The sequence below is a fragment of the Rhinolophus sinicus genome, chromosome 5 (assembly GCF_057876585.1).
Source record: "Rhinolophus sinicus isolate RSI-liver-muscle chromosome 5, RSI-T2T, whole genome shotgun sequence".
NCBI classification, from domain to species: domain Eukaryota; kingdom Metazoa; phylum Chordata; class Mammalia; order Chiroptera; family Rhinolophidae; genus Rhinolophus; species Rhinolophus sinicus.
The window spans coordinates 110,854,180-110,878,347 of NC_142505.1; the positions used below are offsets into that span (position 1 = coordinate 110,854,180).

The 24,168-nt window shown below is 56.5% G+C and overlaps 1 protein-coding gene across 6 annotated transcripts in view; it reads left to right on the forward strand.

Annotated features, from left to right (window-relative positions):
• The window catches only part of MAD1L1 (mitotic arrest deficient 1 like 1), a 283,750-nt gene that overhangs the window by 229,036 nt on the left and 30,546 nt on the right, over positions 1 to 24,168 (forward strand). For all 6 annotated transcript variants that reach the window (XM_088798795.1, XM_088798799.1, XM_088798796.1 and 3 more), the window contains one exon: positions 21,773 to 21,963. In XM_088798795.1, coding sequence (XP_088654921.1) covers positions 21,773 to 21,963 — 191 coding nt within the window. The remainder of the gene's footprint in view (positions 1 to 21,772; positions 21,964 to 24,168) is intronic.

Here is a 24,168-nt window from a genome sequence, read left to right on the forward strand (position 1 = left end):
GCCATGGGGGACCCGACTGCCGCCCCAACCCCCATGAGTCTGAGGACAGCTTCTCATGTTCAAGGTGTGAGAAGGTTGAGCTCCCCGCCCCCATTCTCAGGAGGCTGGGAGAGGATGCGCTTCCGGTAAAATGAGGGAAGAAACCTGGAAAGAAGACGTGAAATGCAGAGCGTCTGAGCACCAGCCCAGGGCAGTAACCTTGGCAGCAGCCAGTGCAGACTGGTTCTGGCCAGAGGTTCTGGGACTTCGTCAGAACAGAACGGAATGCTTACAGTGTCTGGAGAGGCGATGTGGGCCGGAGCTTTCCATGCCTTTCTGCCCCGTGTGGCCGCCGCACAAGGCTTGTGGAGGCCCGGCGGGTGCCAGGCCATCCAGGCGCTGGGCTGGCAGGGACACGGGCCCGCATGGCCTCAGAGGCTGGAGCCTTGGGGGAGGCACCTGGGCCCCAGGGAGCCTGAGTGGGGCACGGCCGTAGGGTGGAGGGTGCCTGGGCTAGACCCAGCTGCAGGTGTCTGACCCGGAAGTGTGAGTGGTTCCGTCCTTGGGGCACAGGGGACCAGCCATGGCCGTGGTAGGTGGGGTGGGACATTTCTTGGGCCAGGTCAGTCAGGATCTTCAGGTTGAGGACATGCCCCCATGTGGACCACCGGCCACCTTCACAGAACCTGCACCCTCCTTCTCGCAGGCTCGCGGGCTGCTTCTGTCTGGGGCAGGGGGGCAGCCAAGGCATAGAGATAAAGACCCCTGCCTGAGGCCGGGCGTGTGACCCCGGGCCAGTGCCGCCACGGGCACTACAGGCCACTCCTCCCTGCGCAGCAGCCGTGTCCCCAGAGGGAGCCTGTTAGGACAGCCAGACGCCGTGCTGATGGCCCTTGTGCTCAGGTAGACAGATGGCGCTGCCACTGTGAGCAGTCCGCTGGTGTAGACCCAGCACAGTGACAAGATGCGGCCTCTGTGGTGGCTGTGTTTGTTTATTCCGCCTGGTGGCTCTGAGTTGTCAGCAGCCATGACTCAGCACACCTCCGCTCCCCTGGGCCTCCGCTTCTGTCTCCAGCAGCAGGGGGACCAGGCTCCTGGGCTGTGACCTGTGACCTCCCCTAGGTGCTGAAGCCTTGGCACTGGTCAGCCCCTGACTAGATTCTCTGGCGCCCAAAGACACGCCCTGGCAAGTAGGGCTCCAGGGCCTTACACCACCAGCAAGTGTCCCGCCCCCAAGACGCTGGACCTCAAAGGCCAACAGGTCCCAGCAGCACCCAGGCCTGTGGTTGTGAGGACAGGTGTTGCTGGGAGCAGCGGGCTTGTTGTGACCTGGGCCCCAGGCCAAGGCGCAGAGATGCTGCGCGAACAGACACGGTGGCCCTGCCCCTGGCTTAGCAGACCATGGAAACCGTGGCCAATCCTTGACGGGGACACGAAGGGTCCAGTGGTGCAGATGGGGCCGGTCTGCGGTGCACAGTGACTGGCCTTGGAGCTGGCCTTCAGGCGGGCAGGCACGCGGGGGCCCCACACGGAGCTGGTGGCAGAGGCTGCCCCCCTCCCACCTCCTGTTGGCTAAACAGGAGGAGAGCGTGTCCCGCTCCCTGCCAGCATGCTGGGGCCGCTCTGGGCACCCTGGTTGGGGTGAGGGGCGGCCACCTCCCGCCGCTATCTACTCTGAAGGTGGTTAGGCAGGAAAAGCTCTTCCTGAGGTTTTTCTGCTGGATCTTTGTCAAAAGAATTGCTAAATCATCCATATCCATGGCACGGCCCCTGGGTTGGCAGGAACCTAAAACCTCAGCCCTCACCCCCACCCCCTTGGCTCCTCGCATGGCTTCCCTGCCTTCTCCAGGCTGGGCCAGACAGATTATTAATTACGGTTTAATTAGGTGATGCATTAATATTAAAATAACCTAATCTTATCACAGCGACACTTGGAGGGTGATCCGATTTGTCACTGCCTGACTGTGGGCACCGCTGATCCTGGGGTGTCTCGGGAGCAGGAGGGAAGCTGTTGGGGCACGGGGAGTCCATCTGCTCTACCCTGAGAGGAGGACTCCCGGGAGGGCCTGGACGGGCTGCTTCCCTGGGTGGCAAGTGCTCCAGGACGGCATGGCTGGGAGGGAGCCTGCTGGGAGGGGACCCGGCGTCCCTCGCTGGAGCCGGCGGCCCTCCTGGGGTGGGCACTCACTCAGGACGAAGGAAGGTTCCAGCCACGGGTCACACCTGAGGACTCAGGCTCCATGTGATTTGTGCCTCGCATTCGGTGACACGGCCAGGCCTTACTGTGGCCCTGTGGTCTGGCTGTGCCATCACAGTTAGATGGGGCGGTGCTCAGCTTTGGGGGCAGGTAAGAAGCCCCGCTTCTTGCCCAGCTCCTGCCCCTCAGCTATAGGGGGGATCTCAGAGCTGAAGGGCATGAGACTGCCGGAAGGGGACAAGGAAGGACCCACTGCTGGGTGTCCTCCAGCTGTCCCTGCTCCATGAGTTGTCCCCTTTTCCAGTACGGCACTGAGGGCAGCTGGGGGCTGTGTCCCAGCCTGCGTCTTTCCTTACCTTCCTCCCCTCTTCCATAGAACAGTGTGGTCTAAGCCACCTCCCAGCCTCGCAGAAGGAGGGGAGGGAGAGCTGGGTGGGCGCTGGGGCCTTTGCAGCAGCTGCTTGGTAGGTGGTGTGGCCGGCTCGGCTCGCAGAGCTGGGCAGGTGCCCGGCCAGCCCCTCCGGAGAGCCCGCTCCTCACAGAACAGCTGTGATTGGGCACCAGTGCCCTTGATCCCTGTCGCGCTCTTGCATTCCCAGCAGCCAAGAGAAGCTTTGTGCAGAGGCCCGTTCTGGGAAGGAGGTGTTCTCTGTGCTTGTGCGACAGGGGGCTCTGTGCTTTCACAGGACAGCTGCCCCTGGCCGAGCCGTGGAGCCAAGGGGCCGGGGTGAAGCGGGAGAGAGGTCTAGACCCCAAACGCAGGTGGCCTGGGCACCAGCATCTTCCCTGAAGGGAAGAGAAAGGAGAACAATTTTTGGAAGATCCAAACGGCGGCAGCCAAAGTACACAAAGACCAAATGGGTCCCTCCCAGGCAGGGCCGAGGGCCAGCCGGCACCCAGGTGGCACACACTTGGGCGACTGAAGACTCTGCAGAGGCTTCCAAACCAAGCCTGCAGTCGACCCCAAGCCCACGGGAGGGGGGTCAGACACCCAGATACACTGGTATCAAATGCCGAACAAAACAGCGGAGACAGAAGGGCCGGCACCGGCTCCTGTGTGGGGCCAGTGCCCGGGAGTGGGACCGCCACGTCCGTGGTCAGTGTGCACTTAGATGTGCGAGAAACAGCCACGTGTGAAGTCCCGTGGCTGCACACCCGCTCCAGCACTGGTGTCACAGTGTGTGTGTGGTGGGCTTCCATCACTTGTTATGTCACGTCGCCCTGGCGTCTGAGTGTTGACCATCTTCTGTTGCGTGTTGGCCATCCCTGCATCCTCTAGGCTGGAGTCCGTTCAAGTTTTGGCCCATTTCTTGATTAGACATGTTCTTTGTTCTGAGTTGGGGGAGTTTCCTCTTCCGAGTGTCTTTCTCAGAGCAAACCTTTTTAGTTTTGGTACAACTCCGATGACCAGTTTTTCTTTTACGGGAGTCAGAGCTGAGGCTCTGCCTGACCCAAGGTCAACATACTTTTTTCCTATATTTTCTACTAAAAGTTTTTTAGTTTGACATTTAAATCTGTGATCCATTTTGACTTAATTTTTTTAATATGATATGAGATTTAGATTGAGGTACTCTTTGTTTTTTGGGTTTTTATATGGATGTCCAATTAATTGTTCCACCATCATTTGTTAAAAAGACTATTTTGCTTCCATCAATTCCCTTTCATTCTTTGTCAAATCAATTGACTAATGTGTGTCTGTTTCTACACCCTCTCTTCTGTTCCGTTGATCTAATTGTGTCCCTTCGCTAATACCACACTGTCTGGATACTGTAACTTGATAGTAAGTCTTAAAATCAATAGCATAATTCTCCCAACTTTATGCTTCCTTTTCAAAATCATTTTGGTAATTTTAGTTCTATTGCCTTTCGTATAAATTTTAGAATCAGCCTGTCTGTAGCTACAAAATCCCTGCCGAGGCCTTTATGGCAATCTCATTACATCTATAGATCAGTCTGGGGAGAATCCGTATCTTTAATGTGATGAGTTTTTCCAGTCCAAAACACGGTACGTCTCTCCATTGATTTAGGTTTTCTTTTAATTCTTTCATCAGCATTTTGTGATGTTTAGCACGCATGCTCACGTACACATATACTACTACATGTTTTGTTAAATGTATACTTAAGTGTTTGATTGTTCTTTCTATTTTTAGAGTTATTTTAAGTGTTTTGTTTTTTACTGTTTCCATTTGTTCTTTGCTTGTATATAGAAATATGACTGGTTTTTGTGTTGGTCTCATACCTGCAACCTTGCTGAACTCACTTACTAGTTCTGGGAGGGTTTTGTTGTTTTGGGGGGTATTTTATTCTTGGTAATCATGTCATCATCTGTGAATAGGGACTGCTCTATTCAGTCCCGTAAAACTGGATACCTTGTATGTCGTGTTCTTGCCTTTTTGTCCTGGCCGGGGCTGCAGGCCAGTGTTGGACAGGAATGGGGAGAGTGGCCTCTTCCTGCTCCTGATCTCGGGGAAGGCAGGCAGTCAAGTGCGCGTGTGCTGCCTGTGCGTTATTTGTCGCTCTTCCTTTAGCAAGTTGAGGAAGTTCCCTTCTATTCTTAGTTTGTTGAGAGTGTGTATCATATTGGACGTTGGGTTTTGTCAGATGCTTTTTCTGCACCAGTTGATATGATCATGTGGGTTTTCTTCCTTAGACTGTCAGTGTGGTGGATTATTTGTGAAATTTTTCAATATTGAACCAGACCCTGAGCTAGCTCCCTTAGTAAATGCTCGACGTGCACCTGATAAGAAGGTGTATTCTGTCTTTTATTAGGTGTTTTATAGACCATTTATATTTTATGTAATTGTTAATACATTTGGATTTAGGCCTATCATTTTATGACTAGTTTTGTTTGCCCTCTCTGCATTTAATTTCTGTTTCCCTTTTTCTACCTATTTTCAGATTATTTGAACTTTTTTTTAATATTGCATTTTGATTTATCTTATTTTTTATTATATCTCTTTAGATACTTTTTAAAGTGATTTCTCTAAGGACTCCAATATACATACATACGTACTTGACTTTTCACAGTGTACTTATAATTGATATTTTACCAGTTTAGGGTGATAAAGTGGTTCCTCACCACACCCCATCTGCTGTGAAAATCCCACTGCAAATGTTACAGTTATTGCTTTTAACTGTCACACATATGTTAAAGGACATACGAGAGAAAAATAGTTTATGGGTTTTGCCTAGACATTTAGAACCCCTGTCACTCTCCCTTTGTTCCTGAAGTTCCAGATTTCCCTCTGGTGTCATCTCCTTTCGTCAAAGAAGCTTCCTTTGGAGTTTCTTTCAAAGCCAGCTGCTGGTACCGGACTCTCGCAGTCGCCCTTCATCTGGTAGCTCTTAATTCTGTCCTCATTCCTGAAGGACGTCTCTGCTGCACGTGGAATTCTGGGTCAGTGGTTCTCTTCTTTCACCACTTTAAAAATCAACATCATTTCTCTAGCCCCGGCCTCCGTGGTTTCTGATGAGTAAGCCGTCCGTAGTCATTCAGGTGATCGTCCCGGTGTGAAAGACAGGTGGCCAGAAAATGGGACTTGTGAGTTAAAAGGGAAGGGATGAGAAAGACATACTGCACAACCACAGCGTCTGGTGGGTTTCAGTGTGTGTCCCTGCGATGCATGTGACAGTGACGGCTGTGCTCCAGTTTCAGAGGTAAAACACTGTTTCTAAGTAGCCTGTAACAAGCCAAGCACATACTTTGTGGGCACCACGTCTCAGATTGTCGGACGATTCTAACATTTCCGTCGTCCTAGCTTTGGTGCTTCTGGCTTTGTTTTTCCTAACAGTTTGTCTTTTCCTGGTTCTTTATCTGTTGGACTGTATTCGGGAGATTTTGAGGATCACGTCTTGAGATTCTAAGTCTTTCTGAAATTCAGTGGAGACTGTTAACCTCTGGTGGTTGGTTGGTTTCAGCCGGCTGCTGCCACCACCTCCCAAGGGCTGTGCTTCTCCGGGCAGCTCCGCGTCGAAGCCTCCTCTGTGCTGCTGGCACCCCCAGCGCAGGCGTCCTCGGTGCGTTGGGTCCCGGCAGGGTCTGGCACACAGCCAGGGCCTCGCAGCCTTTGCTGAGCTATATAGAGTCAGACCCCCACACGCCCAGCTCAGAGATACAGTTAGGGGTGCATGCACCGCTGTGTGGGAGCATCCCCCAAACTCCCCCTCCCTGACCTCCAATCTTCGCCCGTTCCCTGAGGGCTCCCTTCACAGACCTCTGGCCAGAAACCTGGGTTCACTTGCCCTGCTCTCCACGCGCTTTCCACTGCTACATTAGTGTTCCAGGCTGACAACCCCTGGGGACAGAGCAGGAAGCCACAGGGAGTCACCCCACTCTCTTGGGGTCACAGCTCCACAAGACAGAAGGTTCCTCCCTTGGGATTCTGGGTACCTGTCCAGCTGCACCTGCAGCCCCCAGGACTGTCTGCATACGTGGATAGAAGAGGATGGAAGAAAGAAAAGCGGGGTTTCTCCTAGTTCTTTCTTGGGCCACAACACGAGGGCTTCTCTCCACACTCTCTGTCTGTGTCTGGGAGTCAGGCGCCTTTGCACCTGGGCCAGGTGACACCAGAGTCCGTCCAAACAGCAGCAGCAGCAGCAGAGCTCAGGAAACAGGCTGAGCCCCACCTCAGCCAGTATGAGGCGGTCCTCTCAGTATTGCCACGACTGGTAAATACATGGACTCCATCGTCAAAAGCTTCCAAACAGGAACTCTTCTAGGCCTGGATGGTTTCACGGGTGAATTCTGCCAAACACACTCTTCAAGAAAATGGAGGAGGGAACTTTTCAACTCATTTTATGAAGCAAATATCAACCTAATTTCAACACCAGTGACAAGACAGAAAACGAAACCTATAGGGATTTATTTTTCTTTATTTATTCCAGGAATGCAAGCCTGGTTTGGCATTCAAATATCAGTTGATATAATCAACCATATCACCTTGATCAAATCAACTGATGGAGTAAAAGCATTTGACAAAATCCAGCACCTCAGAAACTCTCAGCAAACTAGGAAAAGAGGGGAACTTCCTCAAATTGACAAAGAGCATCTACAAAATCCCCAATCTGGCATCATGCTTGTGTGTGTGAGACCCCCCCCAACTTTCCCCTGAGATGAGAAGCGAGGCACAGACGTGCCCTCGCACCCCCCGATTAAGCACATCGGAGCCCCAGTCAGGGCGGCAGGAAAGAAAAGGCACACGGTTTGGAAAGGAAGCAGCAAGGTTTTCCTCCTCGCTGATAGCATGACTGCTTATATGGGAATCCTAAGAAGTTCAAAAACAAACAGAAACTATAAGGAGAGTTCAGCTTTGATTTTGTGCACTGATCTTGTATCCTGCACCCTTGCTGAACTCCCTTCGTGTGACATGAGTGCACGTGTGTATGTGTATGGTATGTATGCATATTACCTATTACATACTAGCAACAGCCCTGTGAAACTGAAATGGAAAGCATGATACCATTTCTATTCAATTCTACTTACTGCATAGTGTTTTTTAACTTAAATAAAAATGGTACCTCTTGTAACGTGCATTTCTCCAATTGCCAGTAAGGAAGAATCTTTTATTTCCTCTTTGCAGAATTGTCTCATCGTGACCAGTGCTCCTTTATCTCTTTTTAAATTCATTTTGTGTATAAGCTTAACTTTTAGTTTATCCTTATGATTATTTTGTACAGAAAGTTTTAACTTGAGGGGAGATCTCGTCTGTTAATTCTATTATTTTTAAGTGTAGAAAGTTCTTTAGTGATAAATAGTTCTAGTTTCTTCTGGGACCTTTTGGCATTTTTTAATATTTAAAGATTTAATCTACTTAGAACTTATTTTCGTATATGATATGAGGTCAAGATCCAAATTGAGCTTTTCCCAGTGCCAGTTACCGTATATTATAATCCTTCCTTGCCCTGTAATTTATGTGTCCTTATCTTTATTAAATTCTTATACATAATAGGACCTGTATTTATGTTTTCTGTTTTTCATTTCATTTACGTGTACCATATTTTTAGTAATTTTAACTTTCAAATGTTTTATATCTGGTGGAGCAGGCATTGCTCTCTTTTTTCACTTATTTTCTTACCTGTTTATTATTCTAAATGAATTTTAGAATTACTTTGTCAAGTCCAAGAAAAAACCATTGAGATTTTGGTTTTTTATTGAAATTGCATAGAAATATAAATTGCTTTGGTAGGTGAATTTTCAGCTTCACTGCATCTGTGTGTCTGGGGAGGGGAGTGTGGGTCTGTGGGAGGACAAGGGGTCCCAGGCATACGCTGGTGTGGCAGGACCCCCTTCTCCGGGCCACGGAGCCAGTCTGCCGGCACTGGATCCAGGTGGTGTGGGCCTCCGGGCCTCCGTCTGCCACAGTCTGGGGTCCAGTCACCTCCCTTTGCCAGGTGCTGGTGCCACTGGCTGCCAGGGCCTGGTCCCAGCCTGTGCACCCTCTGGCCTCTGCATTACTCACAGGGTGCAGGGAAAGCGTCCCCCCAGCCTGCTTTTCCCAGGTTCTGGGTGATGATGGCCTGCCCAGCGCAGCCCCGCCAAGTCCGGGTCTGCTGTAGGGCGGCCCATCCGTGCCCCACACCTGAGCACGCGCGGCCTCCATTCTGCCCTCCCCCAGTGTCACAGTCCAACGGGCTCTGCGGCCTCTCCAATTGGAGGCCACGCCCGAGAAGGGCACATCGCCCTGGGCGGACAGACGGACGGTGAGAGGCGGCTCCCAGCCTCTGGGCCACTTTGAAACTTCAGCTCCCTCCCCAGGCCTGTCTTCATGAATTTCTTTGTTTGTTTACCTTGGTTTTTGGCCTCTCCGCTGCAGGACAGGGGTGGTGCTTGCTCAGCCTAGGAGCCTGGGGCTGTGACCCTGGGCTCAGGCAGTGCGCGCTCCTGGGGTTCCTGTTCCGTGGGTGCCGCAGCCCTGACATGAGGCTGAGCACACAGTCCCCAGGCTGTGGGCTGTGTGCTCAGGAATGGGGATGCTGGCAGCTGCTGCCGTCGTCATCGGCCCCAGGGGTCGAGGCAGAACGCTCTCTGGGAGGAGAGACATACACGGCTGCACCCGGAACAGTTCCACAGGTGATGGCCAGCAGCTGGACGGGACGCCCACCTTCACAGGCTGGAGCCAGGGCCCTAGGAGGGGCGAGCGGGCAGACAGCACCCTGGAGCGTCCAAGGACCTGGATGCGAGTCTTGCTCACCACCTGCCAGCAGGGCGGCCTGGGCAGGGCTTATCCCTCCTCTGAACTTAGCTCCCCCATCTGTGAAGCCTGGCGTACAGCCCAGCTCTGAGGACGCAGGGAGGCAGGTGGGGCTCGCTGACCTGCTGGCCCGGAGAGTCAGGCAGGGCCACATTGGCATGAGGGCGTGCCACTGCCCAGAGCTGCCGGAACAGACGTCCCTGTCACTGACTGCAGCTTGTCCAGAGCCCCGGACGAGCCAGGCAGGAGCCGAGCCGTGTCCTGGGTTTCAGTGGTCCCGGGCCTGGGGGCGCCGCTGAGGTCAGCCCACTGGTGTGTGCAGGAGCCAGGACGTGTGTCCCCTGTCGGGCCCCGCCCCCCAGCTGCTTCCAGACTTGGGCCCTGTGGAGAACTGGTTGGCACTTTAATTACTGCGAGTCCCGGCCTGCTCCCTCTCCACACTGTTTGTTTATTCTTAGTGTCAGGTAATAAAGGAGAACACCATCAATTAGGTGTTTAATTGGAGTTGTAAAGAAGGCGGGTAATTTAATCACTGGGTGTGCAGGCAGGCGGTGCAGAGGAAGGGGTGCCATCCCTCGGTCTCCCGGCTCTACTGCGTGCACACAAGTGCCAGCGTGTCCCGGGCCCAGCCCGGCCTCGACTCTATCCGTGGGCTAGGGCCTGGTGCAGTCTAGGGGCCACACCTCCTGTGTGGACACCAACCCACCCCCCCACCCCTCCCCAACCTCTCTCCCCACCACTTTGGGGACAAGGTGGTGAGAGCCAGTGGAAACGAGGCTGCCTCAGCGTCCCTGACAGCCGGCGCAGGAAGCGCTGTGACGTCGTCCACAGAGGTGCTGTGTCTGCAGGGTCCCTGCGCCTCCCTGAGCTCCAAGGGCTGCCTGACCCCTGCACGCACTTCTCTTCGGTACCGCACAGCAATGTGTTCAAAACAACGGGACGTCACTACAGACCTGCCAGCCGGCCACACCCCAGCACACTGATGTCACCAAGTGCTGGTAGGACGTGTGGCAGCAGGGACTCTCAGTCACTGCTGGCGGGGACACAAATGGCACAGCCACTTTGGGAGATAGTCTGGCAGTTTCTTCCAAAACTAAAACACTTATCATACGACCCAGCAGTCACGCTCAATCATAATTTGCCCAAAGGAGCTGAAAACACAGGTCCACACAAAACCTGCTCACGGATGTTTACAGCAGCTTTCTTCGTAACTGCCAAAACTTGGAAACTACTGAGGTGTCTTCAGTGGGTGATGGATAAGCAAACTGGTCCATTCAGACAAAGAAATATTCAGTGATTAAAAGAAATGAGGTGTCAGCCATGAAAAGACACGGGGGAACCTTACATGCATGTTACTAAGTGAAAGAAGCCCCTCTGAGAAGGCCACATGCTGTGTGATTCCAACTCTGTGACGTCCTGAAAAGGGCAGAACTGCGGGGACAGTACAAGATCACTGGTTGCTGGGGTTGTGGGGGAGAGCACAGAGGGTTGTTGGGGTCGTGAAAATACTCTGTGTGACACTGCCATGGTGGGTACGTGTCATTGTACATCTCTCCAGACCCCTGGCACGTCCCCCACAGTGATTTCTGGTGAGTGACAGTGGTGCACAGCCATTGCCACCTCTAACTGGGGCATTTCCGTCACCCCTGAAGGACTTCTCCTCTGGCTCGCAGCCAGGGCCTGGGCCCACTCAGCCCGCAGCCGCAGAGCTTCCCCTGTGTCCGGGGATATGGCCCTGGGAAGTGTCATGGGAGGGGCTCTGTGTCTGGCTCCCGCCACATAGCGTGATGTTTTCGAGGCCCACTCGTGCTGCAGCGTGTCAGTAGTCACTTCTTTGTGTTACCGGCTAATACTCCATTGGCACACCGCGTTTTGTTTACCCTTCATTGGTTGAGGACACTCTCTAGCTGTTGGGAACATTCGGACCCAAGTCTTCCATGGACTTAGGTTTACGTCTCTCCTGAGTGTGAGTGGAATGGCAGGGTTGGTTGTACAGTACGTATATGGCTAAGTTTTTAAGAAGCTGTCCAGTTGTTTTCCAAAGCGGCCGCCCCGCTGCACACTGGCCGTATGGGGTTCCTGGTGCCCCACCCCCTCCCCAGCATGGGTTCTTGTTCCACTTGGTGATCTTAGCTGTTCTCGGGTGTGAAGTAGCGTCTTCTGTGGTGACTTCTCTAACAGCAACAGAGTACATTTGCATGTGCTTCTTAGCCATTCATACGTCTTCGGTGAAATGTCTTTGTAAATCATTCACCCATTTTTTACCTGATTGTTTTCTTCTAATGATTTTGTAATACAGTCTTTGATAAGCAAAAGCTCTTAATTTTGATGAAGTCTCATCTATACATTTTTCTTCTATGCTTAAGTGTTCTGTTTGTCCTAAGAAAACAGTGCTTACCCAACGTTGCAGTCTCCTGGGGTAGAAGCTTTTACATGTAGACCCTTGAGCCACATCAGATTAATTTCTGTATTGGTGTGAAGAAGGTGTTAAGGTTCATTTGTTTCCGTTCAGATATTCAGTTATTCCAGCACCATTTGTTGGAAAGACTTTCCCCATTGAATTGTTTTACTGCTTTTTCGAAACTGTTGACAGTGTACGTCTCGTTCCAGGCTGTTCTGTTGCTCTGTTCCCTGTGTCTGCACGGGCACCCTACAGCCTTGAGGACGTGAGTCCTGCCACCTCATTCTTCTTTTTATCGACTTCGCATTTCCATGTGCATTTCTGAGTTGACCAGCCCGCGTCTTCTGTTTCCTGAATTGTCCCAGCACTCACCCGGTGCGGTTTCCTCTGCCTGCAGTGGGCTGCCCGCTCATGCCAGCTTCCCCGAGGACTGCTGAGGCTCAGCGTCCCAGTGAGTTGCTCCTGGCCAGCTGTCCCCACCCTGGCTGCCTGTCCCGCCCCCACTTCTTGTTCTCCATAGCGCTTACCAGCTTCTGGAATACTACCTGTCTGTCCTATTCATTATGGGTTTTATCTGTGTCCCCGCTGGGCCCTCCAAGCCTAGGATGGTGCCAGACACACAGCACACTCCCAAATAACCAGCCAGCGTCTCCAAGCCACTGGCACGGGGGCTGCTCGGTTCACGCTGCTGGTAACTGGCAGGGCAAGCTCAACTCTGAAAGCCAGAGGGCTGATACCCTCAGAAAAGCCACCCCTGTTAGCTTCCCATGGCTGCCGTGACCCATCGTCTCCTCCTGGAGGCTCCGGGCAGAAGCCGTTTCCTTGTCAGTTCCAGCTCCTGGAGCCGGCCACAGCCCTTGGCTGCTAGCCTGTCCCTGACCCTCCCTGTGAGTCAGCAGTGCAGCCTTAGATCTGCTGCTGTCTTCCTGGAAGGACCTTCACGGTGATGTTGGGCCCATCTGGATAACCTCGGCCTCCCTAACCACTTACACCTTTTGCTGGTTGAGGAGACTGCCTGGTTCTGGGAGGCGATCCATCCATTGCTGTAACTTCCTCCCTCTGACTCTCACCTTTTAATTAGGACTCAGGGAGGGAGTGTGTAGCAGCAGTGAGCGCAGCTAGATGCCCAGTCCTGGGACAGATACTGTGGCCCCGGACCGTCCAGCAGTGGGCCTGCTGGGGGCAGGGGTGGGGGGCGCTCTGGAAGCCATGCCACCCATGGGCGGCAGCCCCCAGGCTAGGGTTCGCCCCTCCCTCGCCTCGCTCTGCCGTGACAGTGGAGGGTAGTGCGTGTATGGTTCTGTGGCTCTTGTGTGGTCAGGGTGGACTGTGCTGGGCCGTGGGGAATTATGAAAGGGGGTCATATGTGCTGTAGCTGGTGGAATTCCCAGGACACCAGGGCTGCTGTCCAGGCCAGACAGGGGCCGAGCGCCTCACTGCGGTTTGTCCTGGACCGTGAGGCGCTCACACCCAGGCAGCCCCCTCCTGCGCCCTCCCACTCTCAGGCTGGGTGTGCTTTGCCTGGCGCTTTCTTCCTGACCGGCAGAGCCAACCTGCTTTAATCTGTTCACTCTCCCCACGCGATGCCCCAGGGAGGCCATCTGCAGGCCAGGACCTGCCAGGAAGACTGCATCCTTCCCCTCTGGCCCCTCAGGGAGCCCCCTGGCCCCCGGGAGCCCCTCTGTGCTCCCTCGCCTTCCCTCCTCCCAGAGCCTTCTCCCATTGGCGGCTGCAGCTGCTCAACCCGTTCTGGCGTCCTGTTCCTTGATCTGCTGCTGCCTGAAGGAGTCACTGCATTCCAGGTCGCGGCCTGCTGCATACATTAGCAGTTTTAATAGACTGCCTTGTCTCAAAGGAAGGAGAGAGAGAAGATGGAAAACTCTCAGAAAGCAGGCAGATTGACTGGGAAGGGACTCCGTCAATACAAGATGAGCTCCAAAAGGCCTCCCTTTTCTGAGGGGCAGCTTGACTTCCAGGGCTCAGGCTTCGGGAAGCCGCTGTCGGAACTCAGTGACACACACAGCCAGCGCACAGGCTGGAGGCAGCCAGAGCACCATGCACTCCGTGAGCTCACCTCAGCAGGCGTGCTATGCCGGCCGGCATCGCCTGCCCTTGTCCCCCAGCAGTGACTACTAACCTCTGTGCTGCCCAGCCAGCCCGACAGGCCACCTGCTGGGCACATGCAGAAGGAAGGTGCTGGAAACTGGGGTCAGGCAGCGGTGTTTTGCAGTTTACATCACGGGAGTCTGAGGCGTGATGTACCTCTTGTGTGCTTCTCTCCGCTGATGGTGTCTGGCTCTGGTGGGTGTGTGAGCCTGGCCGTGTGCTGGTAAACCCCAGAGAAATGAGTACAAATAAGTCAGAGGTAGTGAGTTCTGTGAAGGTACCACACTCGGGGGTCCAGAGGCGCCCCTGGTGGGAGTTGGTAGGGAGGCCAACCTGTCCCACCTGAGGCAGTGACCAAGAGCGGGTCCTCAGGGCAGCGCTGGTGCTGCCCGCCGGCCTTGGGGACCCATCCCACCCTGCAGGCTTGAGTGTTTGGCTTCTCTGCTCCCTCACTGGTGACGTTGAGCAGGGCACTGACCTCTGTCCCCACATCTGTCAGAGGCCTGGGTAAGGGGCAGGCTGTGCCCTCCCACCAAGACTCAGCTGTCCCTTCACTCCCCAAAGGGCCCACAGTGCTGGGAGCCTCTTGCCCCGTTAGGCTCAGGGCGAGCGTCCTGTGGGGCTTCCACCGCTCTGTGTTCTCAGCAATGGGGGAGGGAGCCTTCCTAAGAATATGATGTCACATCAGTGCCTGCCTGTCACCCCGGGACTCTCCCACCCCATAATCTGGTGGGCTGTAATTGCTAGTGTCTTTTCAGATCATTTTTGTGCAAGGTGACAAGCTGTTTGCCGGAGTGAGCCGTTAATCACACAGATGCCCCTGTTGAAAGCCGGCACCGAGCTTACCCAGGCAGCGTCTGCCAGGCAGCCTGGTGGTGGCACACGCACTGCTCATCTGCATATAATTCCAGAGCGAGTGTCTTTTTCTCGTTAAAACGTGCAATTTCCGGCCCAGCGGGGGGACACTGGTTCATAGTGGAGACTGGGTCCCGGGGGCTGCGGCTTCAGACAGTTGGGCAGCAGAAGGCGCTGGGCAGTGGGCAGTGGGGTCCGGTCCACCTGTCGCTGAAGCCAGCAGCTGGAGACCATAGTGCCCTGCCATGCCCTTCCTTGGAAAGGCCTCCCTGCCTGAGTGGGGAAGGCGTGCCGGGGGACCTTGAAGCCGCCCGGCTGGCACAGGCACGTCAGGATCTCGGCAGACTGGCACGTACCCCTCGGTGCCTGCCAGCCACCCTGGGTTCTGCCCTGAAATGTGGATTTGGGACAGGAAGGCAGCCTCCGAGAGGAGCCCAGCAGCATGCTGGTGCCCAGTCCTCAGCGGCCCCCTCGGCTGTGCACGGTGCCTGGGGCATGGGTCCGGCCCACAGGCCTGGCCTGTCCTCCATCCACATGGCCTGCCAGGACCCGGACACAGACCCACAGCCACAGGCTGCAGTGCCAACTCCCACAGCTGCTAATAAAACTGCATAAATATTTGATGCCTAATTATTAAATATTTAAAAATGTAAAACTGAAATAGTTTAGGAGTTGCGAGACATGAATAATTCATCCCTGGGAACCTTGGGCCTGGCAGAGCCAGCCCTCCCCACACCTGCCTGGGAGGCCCAGGAGCGCCATGCGGCCTGGTGTCACCTGTGGAGCCCGCAGCACCATCTCAGGTCCCTGCCTCCCAGCACTGGGTGAGGGTGGGCTGAGCAAGGTAAAGACCTCTGCAGCACAGGGGGGTCCCTCTGTCTTTGTTCTGCCACAGGGACCAACGCACAACAGCTGGTTTTTATTCCCCCAGGCTCCCTTCCCAAGTTTGGGGACACCTTTGCCTTCCTCCCTGCATCTGCTCCAGACCCAGCACGTCACGGTCTTCACGGGGGACAGCTGCTCCTGTGTGGCCTCATGTCCAGTCTCATGGCTTGAGTTCCCACCTAGTGATGGCCATCCCTACTGTGTGTCTTTTCTCCAGATCTTTTAGACACTGAGTGGTCACTTCCCTCTGCCTGTCCTGGGCACCTTGAGCCTGACTCAAGTGACAGCACCGTCCTCCTGTCCCCTGGAGCATGCTGTCTGCCCTGAAGACCCCTTCAGGCTGGGAGGCAGAGATTGGCGGGCAGTGGGCCTTCCTGGGCTTGAGCCCAGCTAGAGACTGCTTACCTGGTTCCTGTCAAAGTGCAGAAAGTGCCCCGCGCCCCTGCAGCCTCCCAACTTGCCCGGCTGCCCTTGGCAAGGCCTGCATGCGCCCTAGCACTTTTTGTTGTGTTTCTAAAGCCCGAAAAATCTCCGCATTGACTGTGTTCTTTATTCACTTTTCAGAAAGAAAAATAACTCTGTCCTGAGTCCCCAAAGGGAAATTTCAAAAGCTGCTTCCAGGTCCCGTGCAGAGCGCTGCTATGGAGGCTCCTCTACTCTGGGCTGTGGCCTGGGCCGCGTCCTCACCCCTCCTCTCAGCTTTCCTCCCGGGGACGTCTGCCCAGATAGCGAAGGGGTGGGGAGGGTGGGGCATCACCGACATGTTTACTGGGCTAAGGAGCAGCTGCCCCTGCAGACTCAGAGGCGACATGCAGCCCCGCCCTGCTGGCCCCCCGTCTGGCTGCACAGCCTGAGCTCACACAGAGTCTATTCCCGGCAAACCCCCCGGGTCCTGCGCCCTCCCTGTGGGTGCAGGCCTGGCCCTCAGATGCTAGGGCAGTCCTTAGTCTGCTCCTAGCCCTGTTCTGGAAGGCACGTCACCTTGCCCTTTAGCTCAGCCTAATGTCCCTAAACCAGGCACTCGTGTCTCCTCTTCAGGAGACCAGGGCCATCACCTGGCGGGACACGGAGCAGTGTTGACGCCCCTTCTGCAGACCCTCAGACACCATCCACGGGGTTCCACCCATACTGTTTTTTCTGGTCCTCATCACAGCCGCTGTCTGTGGCCCTCTGGCATCCCCACCAGCCAGACACTTCCTGCTTTCCAGGACTACCGAGTCTCTTCCTCGCCTCCATCTGCTGCTCATCTCCTAAGACTTTGTCCACCCCAGATGCTGCTGCCCTTCCCCCCACTGTCATCACTGGAGGGAGAGGGAGACACACGTGTGTTCCGTCCGTTGTGTCTCAGGGGAGGTCTCGTGTGCTTTACTTTTGATTAAACTGACTACAAAGCTTCCCTGGGGGTTGTGATTTAGGGTTTATGGAGAAATGGCAGTAGTACTTTCCATGCTCCAGGCTTCTTGCATTTCACTGGGGACACAATAATGACGAAGAGACTTGGCCTTCACCTCCTCTGAGCTCACTGACCCCTGGAAGAAATAAGCATTAATGCAGAATTTTTATAATACTCTATTTTATGATAAACGCTATGAAGACAACGCTATGAAGAAAGACGTGGTCTCACCTGGCAAGGGCGTGGGCTGGTCACTCGCAAAGGCCGTAAGGCCACAGAGTGGACATGGGGTAGGGAGGACATAGGGCCTGACCCTACCCCCAGGGCCGGCGTGGGCCGAGGCTGCTCGGCTCCGTGGCGCAGCCCTGGAGTCCGGCCACCCTGAGGGCTGGACCCAGCTCCCCACTCGGGGTCTCCACGGCTTCCATGCCATTTGCCTCCATGTGAAGGGCTGGCTTCCCCACAGGGTGTCTGAGCCCCCATGGCACCTGCTGTGCTATCACCATCCTTCTGGACTCACGTGGGCCAGACCAGCGCACCAGCGGGGAGCCGTTGCCTTGCAATGTCCTAGGATGGATGCAGAGGCCGCGACACTCGGAGTGGGAGGTGGTTGGCGGTGTGTCTGTCATCCAGAATTCAGCCATGGGACAGGGCGGCCACTGCCAGCAGGGCATCCGGGCAGGAGCAGACCCAGTGCCTTTTGCCCACGGCCCAGCTGACCATGGCCCGGTGCCATCTGGCCTGGCTTGGGTGTAGGCACAGCTCAGGCCCACAGGAAAGAAGGGATGTGGACAGTTGACCACAGGGGCTGCCCTCCTAAGAGCCGTTTGCATCTTTAAAAGTGTTTCTGCTGCTGTCTTGTCTGCATGTTCGTCTGAACACTCTGAAGAATAAGCAGAGTTTAGAGGAAAATGCTGGCAGTGCTGGGTGTTTGCGCCCCTTCTGCAGGTCCTGGCCGCGAGTGGGGGTCGCCTTCCACTGGTCTGAGAGCCAGATGAGCTGCTGCGATGCTGGCAGCCTGGGACTGAGTAAGAGCGTGGAACAGGGACCGTTTCCGTCGCCCACCCCCACCCCGCTCCCTGCCCTTTCGCCTACAAACTGGCAAGAAGGAAATTGAATCACTGTGGTGTGTGTACTTTTAGTGAAACAGAGGCACAGTTGGGCTCTGTGGGCCAGTGAGACCACGTGCGGGGACCCTGAGAGACCAGGCTGGGCCTGGCATGTGCTGTCTCTGCGTCCCTGCAGCCCCCCTGTCTGTCTGCCTCTCACCCTCCCCCCCCCCCCACGATAAAGCCATTGTCCAGATTTCAGGCTGTGAACTGGATCTGCGGAGACGTGTGCGGTAAACGCTCTGCCCTGAGGCCCCTCCCTCGGGGGGGCCTTTCTCTCGGCTAGCCTCTGTCTAACAGCGTGATTTATTTTGGTTCTGAATCCTGCCCACGGAGCTTTCCCAGCTGCCTCTGAAATTCCAGGTGCCAGGTGTGGGGGCCAGGTGGAGGCGGGGTGGAGGTCAGCTGTCAGATGGCCCCTTGGCCGAGGCCGGAGCAGCCAGAGAGCCTGGCCCAGGCCGCACGTCCGGGCAGAGTAGCCGGTGCTGCTCAGGAGCCCTGGGCTCGCTGCCCGCTTGGCCTCCACGCCCGTCCCCGGCCCGCACAGCCTCTGCCTGCCCCTCTGCCATCGCGTCCTGTCTTCCCTGATATCTACTTGTCCACTGCCTCCTTCCTCCCTCCCGCCCCTTGTCCCTCACCAAGTACTTACAGAGAGTCCACACAGAGGGCTGCGGAGAGGGCAGGGGGTGCAGGGGACCTCGCCAAGGACAGGTGAGAAGGGAAGACTTGGACAGACAGGAAAGGTGGTGGTTACAGGCGGTGTCCTTGGTCAGTGTGCCTGGCGGGCAGGGGCCAAAGAACAGGAAAGGCAGGAGAGGCGAGGGTGCATCTGGGCCTCAGCAGGGGCTCAGAGAGGGTCGGCCTGATCCTAGGGCTGACCGTCCTGGAGGGGAGCGGATGGGCACGCCTTGGCCGGACTCCCCAGAGCACGTGCGAGGTCTTCACCCCGAGTGGCCTGGGACATGCACACAGGGTGAGGTCCAGTGGACGGCCCGGGAGCTCATGGAGCTTTCAGCAGACCTGACAGCCAGCTGTGTGCCCTGCTGGCCCTGTCTGCCCGCATGTGGTCGTCACCAGCTGCCAGGCCTTGATGGAATGGCTGCGGGGGCTGCAGAGGGGTCACCGCTGGCCCTTGGCCTCTGGGCTGAGGAAGCCGTGCACATTCTGGTGGAGGCTACATCACAACAATGCCATGCCAAGGCGGAAGGCCATCTTTTATTTATGTAATCCCAACCGTCATGTGAATTATTCATTCACATTTATGTAAGCGATTGAACTACAAGAATAATGGCGGGGTCAGGAGACTGACCGCTGTGTCCAAATCAGTGACAGCTCACAGCTTCCCTCCCTGAACTCACTTCATCAAGGTGGGCTTGGCCTGAAAGCTGCAGCCCTCAGGCCTCCCCAAGACCAGGCAGACGGCGTTAGGCCCCTCTTGACCTCCACCAGGCCGTGTGACCTTGAGGACCTTGCCCCGTCTCCAAGCCCCCATATTCTCACGTGTCAAAGGGGACACGATACCTGCCTTGTAGCAGTGTGAGGGCTGTGTTGGGTGAGGCGTGGGCACTGTCCCGGGTCCTGGTGCCTGGCTCCCAAAGAGCGCGTGTGGCCGCACCCGCCCCTCAGGGCAGGGCACGTCCCCCCAAGAGGCGAGGCCCCCACTCCCCACTGAGGCCATCTACCTGTGGGAGTCACGCACCGCGGGACAGGCAGGCAGCACTTGGATATCTGGGCAGCGCGGCTGCTTCCTTCTCCAAGGTCAGGCTGCATTTATTACCAAAATTTAATTTTCCATGTTGGACACCTGAGATCCGTTCAAGGCCATGCAGCTTCTGACAAGGGTGAAATATCGCTGCGCAAGTGTGGTCAGTGGGTGTTTCCTGCTGGAGGAGGGTTTCCGCCTGCTGACGGATCCATCCTGGGTGGGCTGGTTGCACAGCTCCGGGCCGGGCACTGGGGTCAGAGCTGCCAATTACCCTTTGGATGTCATAGTCTGATTACTCGATTAATCAAGGGCTTTGTGCCCACATCCCCAGTAGGGAGGCTCTCAGCTTGCGAATAGCAGTGTCCGCCAGGGGCAGCGGAGACGGTGATGAATGGGGGGCAGGTGAGGGCAAGGCGTGTGGCCAGAGGGGCAGGCGCCGACTGCGGCCCCGCCATGCGCCGTGGAGAGGCCGGCAGGCACAGGGTCCTGGTGTCAGGAGTCCTCATTCAGAACCAGAGCACGGCCAGTACCAGGCTGCCCACAGAGCGGCAGGCGGTATAGACAGAACCTCGGGTGTGTGTTCAGAAGCCGGCGTGTTCCAGAGTGTGAGAGGCTGTGAGGTAGTTGAGAGTTTGGTCCTGAAGTTGAACAGCCCAGCCTCTGCCACGTGTCTGTGACCAAGGGGTAAATCTCGGTGTCCCTGTTTGCAAAACAGGGAGAGAATCTGCCCCTGCCCGCCTCACAGACAGGTAGCCAGCTGAGCTCCCGCCATCGGTAGGCAGAGCTGAACCCGCACAGCACTCACTGCCCTGCCCCCCTGGACCTAGCACGATCCTCACAACAGCCCCTGAAGGTGGCTACATGTCCCACATGCCCCAGTAGCCGGAGGGCTCGGCGATGGGCTCGTGGCCGCAGGTGGGAAGGGCCTCCACTGGCTTTCTTTCCCTGGAATGCAGGCTCCCTGCCCCTCGTCTCCCTCCCCTCTTCCAGGGAGTGACCCTGACTGAGCGCTCGTCTTAAACTGGCTGACTTGACCCTGCCACGTCTCAGCCCCGCCAAGGAGCTGGTGGTGCCCCGGCCTGCACTAGATGAGAGCAGCCACACCGCAGGTCCTGTGACAGCCTGAGGAGGAGGGACTCTTGTCCCTGTCACAGTGGGGAGTCCTGGGGCTCACAGTCCACAGGGAGGGCAGGACTCCAATCCGGGGCCCAGAGGCCTGAGGCTTTCCCACCGCCTGGGCCAGCTGGGCTCCCGTCCCGCCAGGGCCACGCCGAGGCCCTGCAGGGGGCTCCTCGTCCTCCTCCACACGGGAGCCCAGGAAGCATGTGGCTTTGGAGACAACTGCATGTGCGTGTGTGTGAGGGGAGCCAGCTCGCTCATTAATGGGGACTACATCGGGCTTCAATCACTGGGACGGCACCTTGGGTGAAGGGTGCGTGGTAATCGCTGTATATCCTCCTGATGGCTTCGCACGGCTGGGTTCTCCTGTGGTGGCTGTAAGCTGGCGGGAATGGCAGGTGGCTCAGGGCTTCTGCCTTGTGCTGTTCAGGTTGGCCTGCACAGGGTTGACGGTGGGCCCGCCCAGACCCTGCCGCCGAGGGAGCCTGTGGCCTCATGTCTGGGTGACCTGCAGGGGACCGCAGGGCAACACGACCTGAATGACCTCTGCTGTCACGCCCCCCGCATACCTGGCTGCTTCTCAGCCACAAGAACTGGGTTGCAGACCAGGGAGTGTCTGTCTGTCACCAGGGCACAGTGCGTTGCTGCTCTGAATCGAATAGCTTCATCACCCTCACCACCAGAAGGCCAGGCTGTTGGTCCCTCAGTGCTAGGCACACGTCAGGTCTTGCTGACATGGCAGGGCTCTCTTCCTCGCCCTGCAGTCAGTGCCCTCTGCCCCTGGCACCCTGCGACCCCTCGTGGCCTGTGAGCTCACCTCTCCTCCCTCCACAGAGCTGAAGAAGCAAGTGGAGAGCGCAGAACTGAAAAACCAGCGGCTCAAGGAGGTCTTTCAGACCAAGATCCAGGAGTTCCGGAAAGTGTGCTACACGCTCACGGGCTACCAGGTGGACATCACCAGGGAGAGCCAGTACCGGCTGACGTCCATGTACGCCGAGCACAAGGACGACTGCCTCATCTTCAAGGTAGGCCTGCCTGCCCGCAGCCGGCGCCAGAGCCTCGGAGGGCACGTGGCTGGCGCACCTCGCCAAGGGGCAGGGCCAGACCGCTGACCCTCGGCCCCCATTCTGACTCCTCTCGGTGTCTGCCTGCCGCCCGTGTGTGTAGGTTGAAGACGATGGCACTGGCTTTTGAGGGAAAGAAAGATCCTTTATTACTCTTGGGTCACTGCAAGGAGACTGCAAACACCAGTCAAATCTGTCTCCTCTATCCAGGGTCCAGGCCGGGTTTTAAGGGGCTTGGGGGACAGGGCTGCAGAAGTGCTGGGGGCAGGTTTTCATGGGAGGACCTTGGACCTTAGCGTGAGGGGCTTCAGCACCGGACCCCCAGACAGCAGCCTCTTGGCTTCTGAGGGGGCTGTGTGGCCCAGTCCCGGTCCTGCCCGGTCCTGTGGCTTCGGGGATAAAGAGAGGCCTGCGCTCTCCTGCACGTGCTTCACCGCATGGCTTCAGTTTGGGGTGTTGTCTCTGAAAAGTGGCCGTCTTGTCAGAAACAGGACCACTTCGAGCTGGTTCTGCAGTCACACCTTCCACCTGTGACTGTCGGCCCGTCCCTGGAGGGTGGGGGTAGCAAGGTTGGGTGGTGTCAGTGTTGGCAGTGCCCACAGGGGGCTGAAGTAATGGGGTGAAAGCCATTGGTGGGCCAGGGAGGTATCCTCGATGCTGCCAAAGCATGCAGCTGGGCCCTGGGAGGTGAGCGGAGCGCCTCCCGGCCCCCCAAACACTAGAAGCACCAAGCCTCCAAGCTCCTCCCGTGGGCCAGGGCTGTCTGGCTCTCAGGGGCCCACGGGGGCTTGCTGGGTGCTGAGAGGACAAGTTTGGAGCTGCCAAGCCTTCTGGTAGGAAGTTTCTGACCAGGGGACCAGAGCTGATGGTGCTGGCAGACCCACCTGTCGTCTAAGCTCTGTGACGGGAGGAGCATGCTGCCCCCGGCTGCTGCCCTCCACACGCTCAAGGCCTGGCACACAGAGTGCTCCCTGAGGATTTATGGGTCAGATAGACGGACAAAAGTGAAAGGAAAAATATAGAGGGCAGACAGCAGATTGTGGGGCCGAGGTAGCTGCCACTGCCTGCAGATGGTCACTGGCTGCCAGGGACCAGGCGAGGCAGCCCATGTCCCAGCATCGCCCAGAGGGCACGAGAGTCACCCCGCCCTGCGCAGCTGCTGACCCGGGTGAGTGCCCTGGCCGGCCGCTCTGCAGGGCTCAGCTCCCGCCGTAATGAAGAGCTTGGCGCAGACGCTCTCTGGGGCCCTTCTCACTCTGCCTTCTGGATTCAGAAGGTCCTACTCACTAGGGCCACCAGAAGGGTCTCGAGTGCGCTGGCGGCTCTAAGCGGGAGACATTGAGACGGGGTGACCACCAGCTCATGCCGCGTCACGGCCTTGCCTCCGGGGAGAGGGGGCATCAGGCTGGGGCAGTCTCCTGGCCGCTTCAGTCTGTTTTGTTTTCCCAAAAACGACTTTTCAGCAGGAAGGGGGCTGACAGCAGAGTCAGAAATAGCTGAGGGCCGTTCAGGTTGAGCGGGCTCTGCAGACGTGCCCCGGGATAATTGAGGGCTTGGGCTCAGCCCGCGGGCTCTGCTGGAGGACGCAGCTTCCGGCAGCCACGCCTCGCTGCCGCTGTCGTAGGTGGGGGAGCAGCCGCCAGGCTCCATGCTGACGGGCGGGAAGGCTGAGCACCTGCTGGTCACACGCATACACGCGTGCTCACACACACCCATGCTCACACATCTGTGCTTGCACACACATACACGTGTGCACACACACCCATGCTCACACACATCCGTGCTCACACATCTGTGCTTGCACACACATACACGTGTGCACACACACACCCATGCTCACACACATCTGTGCTTGCACACACACACACATGCACAATTGCGCACACTTGCAGTCTGCTTCTGTCTGGTTGTACCCAGGTCAGTGCATCTCTGGGGCTCCCCATGGGCACCTGCTCCTGAGAAATCAAATTATAGGGAGCAGGAAGGGTGGTGGGAGGAGGCGCCGGGTCCCCTCCTGTCCCAAGAAGAGCAGCCTGAGTGGGTGGAGCCCGGAGGTGTATCCTGCAGACAGAAGGAGACCAGCCGGGCAGCTTCCCCGCACCCCACACCTGAGGCCCTGTCACTCAGGTGCCTCTCACAGCAGGTTCCTCCTGGGCCGGCTCGGAG